The sequence below is a fragment of the Oryzias latipes genome, chromosome 18 (assembly GCF_053564925.1).
Source record: "Oryzias latipes strain Hd-rR chromosome 18, Olatipes_Hd-rR_3.1".
NCBI classification, from domain to species: Eukaryota; Metazoa; Chordata; class Actinopteri; order Beloniformes; family Adrianichthyidae; genus Oryzias; species Oryzias latipes.
In genome coordinates, this window is record NC_136254.1 from 23,475,035 (window position 1) to 23,489,805 (window position 14,771).

The 14,771-nt window shown below is 38.9% G+C and overlaps 1 protein-coding gene across 2 annotated transcripts in view; it reads left to right on the plus strand.

Moving 5' to 3' along the window:
• The window catches only part of pcxb (pyruvate carboxylase b), a 355,470-nt gene that overhangs the window by 329,396 nt on the left and 11,303 nt on the right, over nt 1–14,771 (plus strand). For both annotated transcript variants that reach the window (XM_078936075.1, XM_078936074.1), the window contains 3 exons: nt 5,649–5,828; nt 10,242–10,416; nt 11,447–11,520. In XM_078936075.1, coding sequence (XP_078792201.1) covers nt 5,649–5,828; nt 10,242–10,416; nt 11,447–11,520 — 429 coding nt within the window. The remainder of the gene's footprint in view (nt 1–5,648; nt 5,829–10,241; nt 10,417–11,446; nt 11,521–14,771) is intronic.

The window sequence follows — 14,771 nt, forward strand, 5'->3', positions numbered from 1 at the left end:
TGTCCTCCCTCATCCGAAAAATGTTACAAGAACATGTTAAAAACAACAAAAACACAATTTTCATCGCAGTGGGTCTTTAAAGGACACTTTAGTTTGGATTAAACTGACAGTTTTGGGGTCGGCAAATGAGAGGACAAATACCGAGATTGATAACTTAGACCGACCATTTTTGGTTGCATTTTCCAGCTTTTGCGCCACTCACCCTAATAAAGTCCTTTAAAAGGTTGTTTGATCTTTAATCAAATTTAAAAGTCTGTGTTTAATGTAAAAAAGCAAAAGATATCAAAAAGTTCCTTGAAACCAGACTGAAATTAAAAACTTAGACCTTTTAGTTGTCCCACATCTAGATATGTGGAAAAGGTTTTTCTCATTTGACCCATCCCCTGGCGAGCCGTAGGCTACTGTCACTGCCGCGCGTGGGAACCCTTTGGTGCTTTAACCCCTCAATGCTGAGTGTCAAGCAGGGAGGCATCGGATCCCATCTTTAGGGTCTTTCGTTTGACTCCTCCGTGGGTTTGAATTGCACGACCTTCCAGTTTCAGGGCGGACATTCTACCAGTTGGTCAACTTTGCTTAACGGCAATCAAGAAAAGTGGGAATTTGTTTCCTAAAAATATCTGATCTACTGAGGAAGCATATCAGAGTGATTGAATGATTAGGACATGTAACTACTCAGCTTTTTATTTTTCAACGTCCTAGTAGCCAATTTGTTTTTGTTTGTCCACATTAAGTTTAGGCACATGTCTTCAACTGGACAACCTTTCTCCCAGCATCTGTTCTAAAGATGTTCATTAGGGTACGTTTTGTGCTTATATCAACAGAAGTGGAGGAGGAAAACTCCAGAATCAGCAGATTCCCACCAACTTTTAGACTATATGCACTTTAGGACCAGCTTACTTTCCCCAGGCTTTTTGTGGTCGTCTAATTTGTGTCTGGAACGCTTTACTTCCTAAACTGTCTGTCAAGACCACTTAAGTTTACTGCAGAATATCCAGCAGGTCTCCAGGTATCCAAGTACTTTCATGTACCATGTACCTGGCTTAGTGCTGGTTTTATCTAACTGGTGTTTGATTTGTCTGTTTTTGAATTAATGGATGCCTCCTAATACATCTGTCTGCACAATTTGTGCGCATCTAAAATATATTGGAACAGCCATTTGTCTAAAAATAAAAGCAAATCAAATTGCTTCTGAGTTTGGGGCAGTCGGGGTGACGCTGAGGGAAGATGGACGAATCAGCAAATATCAGGGCTCTTGATGTTGCTGTGGATTAAGAGAAAAACGATTTGTGGAAAACCATCAGGGAAAAAGAAAAAATAAAGGCCAACCAGGACCGAACAACGTGCTCCTTTCCTGTGTTTTATTTAGCCTGACTGTGAGCTTTTGTTCAGCAGCCGCACCAACTTAATGGCCTCTCCAGGGATTTTAACACCCCATTCAAACCTCTAAAGCTTTTCTGTAAACAGTCATTCTGTAAAAGAAATCTCTCATTATCTTCTATTCAAACCAAGCGCCAGGTTTTGCAGCAGGAGGTGGGAACGGGAAGAACACCATTATTTCAGTCAACCAAAAATTCTTTTTTTTTTTTTTTTTTTTTTTGTCAAACCTAACAGCAAACCCTCAGAGGAGCACAGGAACTCCTCAGGAGAGGCGTGCGCACCATGTCTTGCTCGGGGCAGGCTAGGATTAAAAGTGAATCTATGTCTTTATAAAGAAATTATCTTTGAAATTCCTGCCTTCAACATATCTGTTTATTTGTATTTATTCCCATGAGTTTACTAATTAAGGGGAACATTTGTATTTTAATAGACTCATGATCCTGGAAATGTTTAAGAGCAATTTGGCTGTCAGATGGAAGACAAGAAACGTGATGAATCCTGCTGAGAACTTTGATCTTGGCTAAAAACGGCAGCAGAAAGGTTGTTAAGACTCTGGAATCAGTCTGAACGAGGACACGCACAGGGAAATTTGTGCCGGAAGTTTAAGGAACATCACACAGCCTGATCGCTGGTGTTTTGTCAGCTGCTCCTCACATTTTACCTGTTTCTAATGTCAGTGAAACTTTTTCCTGCTTTTTCAAACTCAATAAGCAGATGAGTTGAAGCAAATAAATCAGATTAGTTTGCTTGTTTCAAAACAAACACGACTATAGATTTAGTAAAATAGCATTTAATTGCAAGAAAAGGTTCAAAACCCCAAAAAACTCGTATGCATATTGTTTTAGCAAATATTAACATAAGGCAATAAAGTACAGAAAACTTTTCATTTTTTCAACCCCCCATAACCTGTACATGGAGGCTGTTCAAGTGAGAAGTGCATGCTCCATGTATGCAGCCTGACTGTTAGAAATTCTGAAATTAGGCGGAGCGTAGTTTGTATAGGCGTCCTACAGGCATCCTACGAGTACTTTGGTATCACCAACATACCTCGAGTGTTCAGTTTTTGCATCCAGTCACTAAGGAGTCAGTGCACGCACCTCACTAATGACTAGAGTGTGGCATTACGGCACCGTACAACAGCAACACCCATATGTTATAAGTGCGTGTAGCTTACATTAACCTTAAAATTACTTCATGATACACTTACCACACCCACAGCAATGGTACATTCCACACAAGCCACAAGGGAACTGCAACACACACCAGAACTGCTTTTTAAGATGCTGCTCATCTCTACAACCCAAAAACCTGCAGCACCAAAAAACTGAAACACATACAGTCAGAGTACATTTTTAGTCCTCATTTAACTTTAAATGTTGGGGTAGAAACTGGTGTTAATGGGGACGTAGCATTTTGGTCTTGGGATCTGTTGTCACAGGTGAGCATCAAGTCCTCACGTCTGTCTTCTCTCAGGTCTTTCTTTTTTCTACCCGTTTTTTCCTTTCTGGAAAGGTCATGAGTTGTTGATGCCATATTCAGCTCAGATAGCAAAAAGCCAGAGTTAAAAAATCAGCCCAATTCATGCCAGTAGGTGAGATCTCAGATATTTATTAATGCAATCAGCTACCTTTTAACATAATGGTTAAGAGCAGCTGTTTGATTGACATATAAGAGCCTGGAAAATCCGTGTGACAAAACAAGAACCCATCAACCTTGGAACCTAAGCAACTATGATGATTTTATTCAGAATAAATTGTTTAAAAAACACTGAATATTAATTGCACGTTTTGTTTTAGCTGTTAAAAATTAAAGCATCTCACATTTTCACCCTGACTGGTCCATCTGAGTCACCCTTGTCATGTGATCCATTAAAGCAAATGAGCAGGCATGATGCACATTTCTTTTTTCTTGTTGTGCAATAAAGATGCAAAGTAACAGCTTGCGTGTTTGTGCGGGTTGTAAGGCATTGGCGGCTCTCTCCTGTGACATGGGTCAGCCTGAAGTCAACCGAGCACTGAAACTGAGAGGAAACAAATAAGACTGGATTAATGTTTCATAAGTTTAGTCTGCAGGTGCAAATGAGTTTTTTTTTTGTGGCTTAAGTGAGGCCTTAGGAACACTGTGGAGAAAAAAGTGACCTATCTCTTAGGATCGCGGTGCTTTAACAGATTCATGAAGTCATTAGTCTCACACATAACACACCCAGAGGCTGTTTGGCTTCATATTTAGTATTTTCTGTTCATGTGCTCCCTGCTGTTAGGTAAAAAACGGCAGGATTCTGCACAAACATGCTGTTTATGGGTCCAAGTCCGTGGGTCACGCTAATTAAATCCTTTCTTAATTTAACGGTCCAATTACCAGAGGGAGGTCAACACAGAGCCTTAAGAGTTTTCTTTTTTTTGCAAGCGTTACAATATAAGAGTAATGTCTTCAATTGCATCAGTGTCCTGTTCATTTAAAAAGGCTCCACTTATCACCATTATGCTAATAGGGAGCTCTATTAGCATAATGGTGTGTCATTATAAATGATGAAAGGAAGAACACGTGTGATTTTAATAAATGTTTTTGCAGCCTCTTTTCCTCTTGGTCCATCTGTTTTCACTGAGTCTTCATGTGTGGTCGGATTCATCATAGACCAACCAATTGAAGTGACAAAATTTCAAACAGACTCACTCAGTGCAGCTCCTTTGTAAAAAATTTTTTTTTTTTATAAAAAGATTCAATAAATGTTTGATTAAATTTTGATTACAGGTTTTACTTTTAGCCTTAGTCACATGCACAGATATACGGGTGTGGCAGTTTATTTGGGTTGTCCGGGCCCATAGAGGGTCGTAGAGAGAGGAGTGGCTGCATGTTAAGCTACGTTCACACCGCCCTCAGTAACACGCATAAAAGCAACCACTTAGAATAAAAAGTCTTTGCAAATGCAAGTTTCCGGCTTCTGTATTCGAAACTCTCACATTCACACTTGGATTCGCACATTATCAAGCTTCAGACTCAAAATGCGCGGCCATTATACGCATGTTAACAGTTAAACCATCTATCTTGTACGGGGAAATTAATAATTGCAGTTTGTGCCTGGCTGAAGTTTTATGACACAAAGTCTTTCATATATCGGAATAAAGCCGTGAAAGAAAAAGCCTGGAGCAAGCTTAACGATATTTGCACCACTTTGACATTTGACCAAGCCTCTTCCAACTGTAGATAGAGGACATGCGCTAGTATCGCATAGCGACAGTCCAGTGTGAACACTGTGTGCCATTTGCGTGTTCAAGACTTGTAAGTCCACCTTAAGAGACGTCATATAAATGGAATCTATCATTGCTGTACGTGTGGTAGTGCATCGTGACATGTTCTTAGGGATAATGGAAGTTGCACATACTTTAGAAGTATGACCGAAGCTTTCGTACTGCACCCTAATGCCACATTGTAAAGTTAGTCAGGTGCGCAGACTGTCTCCTCACTGCCCGCGCACAAATACTGCACACTTGGGGTGTGCACGTCATACATAAGTGTCTTTAAGACATAAACTCTGCTCTGATTGCTCACTTTCAGGCTGTGTACATAACCATTGTTGTGCGGGTGGTTAGTATATCATGAAGCATTCGTAAGGATATTGTAAGTTACACACATTTATGACGTACGGGTGATGCTGTTGTTCGGTGTCCTTACACCACTCTTTATTAGTTAGTGAGGAACTGGCTCCTTTCTGACCACGCGTGTGAATGCTGCTCCCACGGAGTAAGCAGGTGATTCATAAGTGCCTGTAGGATGCCCACACAAACAAGACTCCGTATAACCTTCTGTCATCTCACCAACTTCACCTTTACTTACCCTTGCTTGTAGTTGGTGTTCACTTTGACCTGTCGCCTGTAAAAAAAAGAACAATGCATGAACATTTTTGCTCTACAAGCTCACCAAGTGGTCTACGATCCTAACATTTTATGTTTGCCACCTGCATGCTCCTCATAGGTTTGCCCCCTTTTTTTTCCAATATACAGCCAGTATTCACCCATAAGTTGTGACCAAAGCATTACAGACCTTGAAAGCTTTTTGAAAAGCTATGCATTTCTATAGCAAGATCTTAATGTGTTGAAAAATATTGTAAACAATTTCATGGTGAGTCCCTGGTGTAAACATGATTCATCTTTGATTTATCTAGTTGCTGCAGAAGAACAAGCACAATTATAGCAAATGTACAACGGCTCAAGTGAACTAAAGATGGCTTTTTTTTTTTCCTCATTTGCATTTCGCATTCGATTCGTTCTCAGGTTACTCCGTCTTCAAAGATCGTTGGTGACCTGGCACAGTTCATGGTGCAGAACAGCCTGACCAGGCAAGAAGTAGAGGAGAGAGCTGACGAGCTGTCTTTCCCCCAGTCTGTGGTGGAGTTCCTCCAGGGGCATGTTGGGATACCGCATGGAGGCTTCCCTGAGCCCTTCCGGTCCAAGGTACTGAAGCTTTTCCTGATATTTTTTTTTTCTTTTCCCTCTTTCCTTGTATTATTAGCACCACTTTCTAATAACGTTTTTTAATTTGAGCCCCAATATGAGTTTAAAGAAAGCTCTTGCTTTCATTTTACCTTCAAGAAACAAAAAAAACACAGGGATTGAAAGGAACATGAACTGATATTCTCCAATCGTCTCTGTCACACTGGCGGTTACACCTGACAGTTGAGTCTCTGACTCAAAAACAATCACTCCTCAGTTCCTTACCTTTTTTCCCATTTCTCGCCTTTCGTTATGCCTACAATGTTAAGGTGGAGGCACATCAGAGCGCAGCTTGAAGTCTTCTTCAGAGATGCATGAACACAAGAAGAAAGACAAAATACGTCAGACTGTTCCAACAACTGTTTGACAGTTGTGACATTTTGACATCTACAAAAAAGAAACTAGACTTTTCTTCAGAACTGATCTGGTGGTCTTCCACATGCAGAGTTTACACGCCGACTGCGGAACATCCTGCAGGAGAAAGACCCTGATCTTTGCAAAGGTCACCTGTTTTGTCTCTCCCTGCAGCAGCCCGTAGTGGATTATTCCAAAAGAGAACATTTCTGGAAATGTTTTAATAACCAGCTCCATCTTTTTATTTTTTTTGCTTTCGCTGTCAGCCTCTTCTTTATCTCATGCTGTTCACTTGGAAGTTGTGGCATTTTAAAACTGTCAATCATCTTGTTTGTGTAGTCATCTGGTTACTCTTTCTTTGTTTACCTCAGTGAAGTCAACTCCTCCTCACTGACACCAAACTCTGAGAGAAGAGATGATCAAATGTTTGTCATTTGGCTTGTAAGGCAGACGCCGTCATTTTCCAGTAACTATCCAAACGTATCCAAAAATCATAAGTCTGTCCGGTTCAATGGATTTATGGGTTTCTAAATTGCTGAAAGATTATCACCAGATGATGCCAGAATACTTTCCAAGTATTTTCTGATATTTCAAAACTCTGGGCCAACCCTGAATCTTGCATGAAACTGCTTTATGAATAAATACTGCACACATTACCTGCTCCCAGAGGTTCCCTCGAATCCTCCATCTGATGCTTTGCTACGCATATTCAAATGTCTGTGAGCTCAAAGAACTCATTCAGACACTTTTTACAGTCATAGATATACTTTTAGGTGCCAGAAACTTTTTCTTACTTCAGCAGGTTTTTGGGATAGCATCAAGCCATTCCATAGATGTTCAAACACAATTAAAGGTTAGGAAAAAAATATTTTTTAATGGTTTTGAAGAACGATTAATTCCTACATTTATCGTTTACCATTTCTGTAGCTCAAAACAGAAACCAATTTCCCTGATGTTTACAGTGGAATAAAAATGTCCCCCTTGTTGGAAAGAAGAGTATAGGCAGGAAATTACTCATTTCTTGGGCTGCCAATCACTGTCAAAATACTGTGATGATTTGATTTAAACTTTAAACATCAATTTATTTTTTTAATTTCTATTTTGAAACCCATGTTTTGGTTATAAAAATTGCTCCTGCCCAGGTGTTGGACAAACTCTTTTAGCTCCACGTGCTATCAAACTTTAGTCTCTCACATAGAGAAAGCAGTAAATGGAGAAGCAAAGTACTTTTTTTTTGTCTTTTTTTTTTGCAGTTGTCTCTACTATGTGTCAGTGGCTGGACATCCAACTTCCCTGAAGCAGTCTGTCAAATGCATCAATAAAGGAAAATATGTGTCTTATCATTTTGGAACACAAAAAGATTACAAAATAATATAGTCTTAAATATATTTTTCCACTAAGGAGGAAAAAGTTATTTTGAAGGAAAATGTATTTGTGGGTTGAACATTTTTTAAGAAAAGATTGATCAGATGCAGATTATTCAATTGTTGTTTTTTTCCGTTTTTTTCTTCTTCCAGAAACTGCAAAAGTGAAAAACAGTTCATTGTGTTGCTTAAGAGATTTGGCAGAAAAAAATTTAATCAAAAGAACATGAGGCGATTTGCTGCATAAACACAAGACTGAACATAGTTGAACTTTAAAAAAAACAGATTTCAAACCTTACAGAAAAATTAATGCATGGGTTTGATTAATCAATTTGGATTTTTTAAATTGAAGATCTATTTGATTATTCTGTTTCTTTAAACCTTTTAAAACTCTTAAAATTTAAACGAAAAATAAGCAGCCATGAAATGTAATCAAAGCAGCCCCTCCCTGCAGACATAGACACCCCAGGTCGCTCCATGTCTCACACTTCAACAGGGCTTACTGTTTGCACACTCTTCTGCTAGTTCACAGCCCCAACCTAGGAACAAGAATGAAGAGTGATGCTAAAGCTATCCAGTCGCACAGCGGATCATTGTCATCTGCAAGTAAATGCATCAGAATGGAGCAGAGCAGGGAGTTTGTTGCCCACCCCGCGTATTTTATATGTCACAAATACCGTATTTTCCGGACAATAAGTCGTTCCGGAGTATAAGTCGCACCAGCCCAAAAATGCATTATAAAGTAGAAAAAACACAGATAAGTCGCATTTTGACGGGAAATTTATTTGACAAAATCTAAGACCAAGAACTAATAACTTGCACAACCTCATATGGCACAATATTAGCAGACTGTTTATCTCATAATTTCACAGTAATGCTTTCTCATACTTATTTATTTATTCCTTTCATGAAGCATCATTGGCCAACTAATACTCTGTTTTCATCCTGTATTTGTAGAAACAGTTGTCATTTTTATTGCATTTCTGAATCTATGAAATCATCGGAAAATAGAATATTATGTTGTTAGCCTTCAAGATCTTACTGTAAAAAAAAGTTTGCTGATTCTCTGAGTCACTTAACATACTCTTAACACTTAACATACCTCATACATCAAATTGACCCAGGAACATCATTTCTGTTCCTCACAAATTAACATAACAGGAGGGTTAACAATGTATTTATTTCAATTTAGTTCTAATAAGTCGCTGCGGAGTATAAGTCGCCAAACTATGAAAAAAAGGGCGACTTATAGTCCGGAAAATACGGTACAATCTTTTTTAAACTGCAGTTTTTCGTCTGCTCCAGATTCACAATTTAACAAAAAAAAACGTGTGCAATTTTTAGCCTATTTTCCTTTAATACATGTCCTCTATATCATATAAAATGCCACAAGAACATGTTACAAACAGCAAAAACATTCATAGATGCGAGGTGCCTCAGAGGAGGAGGTTTTAAGGAATGGTTGACCGTCTCTAAGGCAGCTCTCGCACAAACAAACTGTGTGATTAATGGCTTTGCTGCAGCTCTCTTATCTGCATATTTCCTTGATGCCATTCAGCTCTCTGTACTGGAAACTCAGTGTTGCATTGACGATGTTCCATGTGTGTTGTGATGATCAGACCCTTTAGGTAAATGCAATCACTTTAATAAGAAAAGTGTGAGTTCACAGAAAGAACACCAGACAATTAAAATGAGTCACACACAAAGCAGCAGAGGTTATTCTGCTTTTATGCTCTTGAGCTTAAATGTCAACAATTACATTCTTATAAAATGTGCTTTTAATCTGTTCTAACTAATTTAAGGTCGTAACTATAAAAGTAACATTCTCTGTGGTAGAAGCTAGAAGATAAACCTGTCTCAAAAACAGTTATAGGGTATATAAATGCTTCTGCATCATTTAGACAAGATGTGTAAAGTTGGAGTTATTATTAAATTAAAGGTCAGCAGACATTTTTTCTTCACATGCTGGCGTCCTAGAATCAAACCCACTAATATAAACAAAAATTGTGATCTGGTGGGGGATTTAGGAATCCCGTTGTAAAGTTTGAAGTCTGGAAAAGGTTTGATTGATGTCAAACTCTGAAGGGGTGTCTTCATTTCTGGTCTTGTGATTTCACATGCTCTTTTCTTCTGGTTATCTGCCTTAAGGGCTCCACATACTCCACAAGATCACAGACCTTTTTTCATTGTCTCCAGAACAACTGTTGGGATCAGTCTTTCAAACTCTACAAGCATTCCAGCTGCAGCAAGTCACATGACTTTGCAGTGACGCCGCTGGATTGCCTTTGCATGGTTACCACTAAAGACGAGTGGTTGCTATGAGTATTCAGAGTAGACAAAAAATGAGAGCAGGGCAAACACGGTTTCTATGGGGAGTAGACAGAACATTTTTTATGAGATTATTTTTGTTTTGTTTTGTCTACTTTTGCTTTGATTTTTTTTTTTGCCTGTTTTCCACGTCCGCTTCAAAGCTCTTAAAAATGACAGTTCCTGACTAAAAAAACATAAAATAAAATAAAACGAGAAAGAAAGTTCTGCCTATGCTTTCTAGGGAACTGCTGGAAACTTGCATCACTGGAAGAGCTAAAACATAGTTAGTGTATAGTATAAACTGTGAAATATCTGATCTTTTCTCTTTTTACTCTCCCCATTCCAGGTGCTGAAGTCCCTCCCCCGTATAGAAGGTCGTCCTGGTGCTTCTCTCCCATCAATGGATTTCGAGGCTCTGGAGGCGGGGCTCCGAGAGGCGCACGTTGATGAGATCACCCCTGAGGATGTGATGTCGGCAGCAATGTACCCTAAAGTCTTCCAAGAGTTCAAGGAGTTTACAGGTGAGCTGGGGCACTGGTGACAGATGGTAGTCCATTTTCACCATTGACTGTGTATGAGAACTGGACAGTAAGTGTGACGTCACCCACAGAAAATGGTTCACTGTTCAATTCAGTTACCATTTGGTGCACTGTTTACTGACATCATCGTGGAGACTTAAGGCAGAAACATTTAAGTTTATAGCGGCCATGCCTACAGACTTTTAATTTGAAGTCTATCAGTATGCAAAGTAAGCTAGGTGCTCCTGGTGTTGTGCACTTTGTGAAGAGAAAATGTTTACAAGTAAACAGTTTGTTTTTAGTTTTATTGCTTGGACTCTGAGTATGACAAAATCAGTGTCATTTTTTATCCCTAAATCAAATCTAATAAGCAAAATTCATGAAAATTCTAAAAAAAAAAGATAATTTAATTGGATGAACAAATGTACCAGCAAGAACCAATTAAATTATTGAGAAGACATCTTAATGTGTTAATCACATTTTTATCATAATCCCTTTGTGCGTTTTATTTTGACCACATGAGTAACAGGACACATCTAATGATGAGATTTTTATTGTGCATTTAAACATAATTTACTGTTAGAAGGTTAAAAAAAAGGAAGAAATTGGTCATCCCACTGCAGTCCGAAGGTAGACGTTAAGCGAGACACGACTGATGTTGGAGATCGAAAACTGAGGCTCCCAGAGGAGTTCTTCCCCGACTGAAGCTGCAGCAGACGCTCAGCACCTGGATTAACCTGAGCTTTATTACTGCTTTGAAAAGGAAGACAGTGGCTGCCGTAAACTGCTGTTGCCCCCGTGTGAGGGTGTTTAATTAGCGCGTAGTCGTTTCTTTGCTCCTGCGGTGAAGAATGCACACGGCCATGAACCTAATCTCTGCAGACATTTCTAATTACACTTCTGCTTTCAATTACTGTTCACGGGGAAGTTTCTGTTGATTTCACATATTTGTGTGGTGGTTGAGTGTCTGCAACTGTGTTCTACAAGTCTCAAAAAATGATGAGGAAAAACCGCTTTCATATTTTTCATTCAGCAAACTTTGGGCCTGTGGATTGTCTCAGTACCAGGCTGTTCCTGGATGGACCCAAGATCGCAGAAGAATTTGAGGTACAAAAGTCGATACAACACAACGGTTTTATCTGTCAGGCTTCGCTCACACCGCCCTCATCAACGTGCGTTTCAAGCAACAACTTCCAATGAAAGGTCTGCGTAAATGCATGCTTCAGGATTCAGCATTCAAAACTCTCACGTTCATGCGCGCCGACTTAAGTGCTACCATTTTCAGGCTATATATATACAAAACACGCCTCCAGGTCCTTGTGCTATCCTAGGCACCTTAACATTGGGAGTTGGGTCATCTGGACCCACTAGACAGTGCTCTGAACCTTTTCTCTTCAATGATTTGTGATCTTCACTGATGTCCATGATTACATGAAATCTTTCCACCTTTATCCACCTTTGTCATGGTAGGAATAACATGTCAATGTAAGGGTGGGGTCATCTAAGATAGAACAAGGGTTAAACATACATTCTAAGTTAAACCAGGTTGAACTTTGACCAATCAGGGACTCTGATTTGGTAGTGACAAATCATATTTTCAATTTACAGAAGTACCAACCATTTCAAAAGCGATCAGGGAAGAGAAATTAACAATTCCGGCCTGAATTCTAAAGCCTCTTCCAACTGTAGGTGGTGGATGCGAGTTAACAAGTCGTCCCTCCCTGCTTGTCAAGTGTGAACACCAGGGGCTAAACTTGCAATCTCACACTAACCTCCTATACAGGTTGATTTTTTTGTTTTAGTTTTACTGGTTGATAAAATGTTAAAAATGTGTTAGACAGAGGGGAAGTGTACTGCAAAAGCAAAACATAAGTACTCATGAATTATAAAATAAAAATCTCTTACCTATATTTTCATCTTGCAAAAAATAGGAATTTATGTTGAACATTGTTCCAAGGCCTCAAAAGAGAGTAAGAGACATGAGTTTAGAAAACTGTTAACCTAAAAATAAATACTTTAGTGTTTTCACTTAACAATCCACAATGAAACAGCAGAAAAGTCATTTGCTGTGAAATGTTTGTGTGTTTGAGCTGAATTTCAGAATTAATTGCCAGTTAAATGAAAAGCGTAGTGCAGTGAACAAGTGGACTCTTTGTGTGAAGTCAGCTCAGGCAGATGAGCCTGTTGGTTAAAGTTTCTTCAGAACCGTCGACACACTTTAAGCAGAAAGTGCATCCCAGAGCGGAGCGTTTAGAAGAATGACAGGAAAAGGCTGTTTGAGCAAAACGCCGACTGAAGTGTTCAAATCCAGACAAAAGCCTGAATAACAAAAAGACTGTTGAGACGACTGACGGAAAACGTTCCCGCTGATCAAACAGCTGCGGCGTTTCAGGTGACATATGGAGTCCTAATAATCCATAAATAAAACACATTTCATTTTGGGTAAAACTAAAAAGAAAAAAAAGATTTTAGTATATATATATATATATATATATATATATATATATATATATATATATATATATATATATATATATATATATATATTTTATTTTTTTTTACAAATCAAAGACTAATTGGATACAATGCTGTTGTTTGTTTGTTTTTAATTTGTGTTAATATTATAAACATGTTTACAGTATACATCAAAAAGGATTTTTTTAAAGAGATGTGTTTGTCCTTTAAAATTAGAGGCAATACTTTTAGGTGACATTTTAAACATTTTCTAAGCCTCTTTCTCAGTTTGACAAACTCTTTCTAGTAACAGTGGCTTTACCTTTACCTCTGTTAGCCATGGTATTAAATAATATAGGAATCACTTCTTTACTGCTGCTTAGCCTTCATCACAACTGCTCTTCTGGGTAAATATGGGCTGACTGTGGTAGAAAAATGGTCAAAAAAATGGTCACATGCAGGTCTTAGACCACTCAGTAAGCCCGTAGTGAGAAATTGTTCATGCCCATGTTTTCTATGAACAGGCAGGTTGTAGCAAACACAAACACGCATGGGTGGAGAAGGTAAGACATAGTTGTACTGGACTGGTTTTATATTTTTCAATCCCCCAAACCCTGGAGACTTTGCAAGGAGCTCATTAGTGCTGTTCAAGTGATAAGTGCTCCTTGCTTCAGCCTAATGGTTAGAAATTAGGAAATTAAACAGTACATAGTTTGTGTGCACATCCTATAGGCATCCTACGAGCACTTACATATAAGCTGCACACCTCATGCGATGATGCGAGCAGTATTTACACACGATCAGAAAGGGGCCAGTACGCGCACTTTACTAACAACTATGCTCCAGTGTAAGGACAACCTTGCATCATAAGTGGTTAGGGTTAACTAACATTTTTCTTACAAAAACTTCACGGTACACTTGCCACATGCATGACAATGGTACGTTCCATTTTCATGGCTCCCCTTAAGGTGGGAGCTGCAAAAAAAAAAGCTGTAAAGAAAGTATACCTGGAACAGCATGTCCTTTAATTATTGTTTTCTTTTTTATATTTTATTAATAATGTATTAGGAGTCTGAGTCATCATGGCTTCATATTCATAAAATGAGTCATCGCATAAGTATAGTAAGAACACTGACACTTCTTCTCACCGTCCTGCATGTTTTCCTGCAAATTTAAAACCCGCCATGCTCTGCAGAGACCTGGTGGGGAACGTCAACATAGAAAACGGCAGGATAAAGAGCAGGGTTGAGAATAACTGCTGTAAGGGGCTCAACAAGAGATTTTAAACATGATTTGACAACAGCTGTCTGCTCCTGTAAAGACCCAGTGCAGGAGTCCCTGTACGTGTAAACTAAGCTTCCCTTTTCTCTTGGCTGTGGCAGCTGATCCAGTCATGCATGCAGGTGGAGAGTCCATGCTGAGCCCCTCACATATCAGCTTCCGCTAAGTAAGGCTTAAAGTTTCAGGTCAGGCTGCAGTCAGCCCTGCTTCTAAGTTTTGGATCGCTTTCATTTATTAGTCTAACGATAGTCAGTGTATGATCCTGAGGAGGGTTACGTGGGTACATTTAATCCATTTAAAGCTTTTTGTTTGTAAGAAGTCTTCACGCAAACAGGTTTATATTCAGAGATAATTGAAAATCTGCGCTTTGAAAGAAATGAACTTTTGCAAATGTTGAAAGTGAACTGGGATGCTGCAGGGTCAGCTCAGTCATTCCCACAGCCTTCATACATCGCTACTAATTTGTTTTCATTGGTTCAATTCATTTTGTCTCGTGAAAAGCTCTTTTGTGCTCTGAATTTGAAAGGAGTCGGAGTGAAAAATGTAAATGAGTTAATTCTTCCCTAAACTTAACTTTCACAGCTTCTCAAAAGCATCTTCTGCCAGCACTACATTTTTATTTT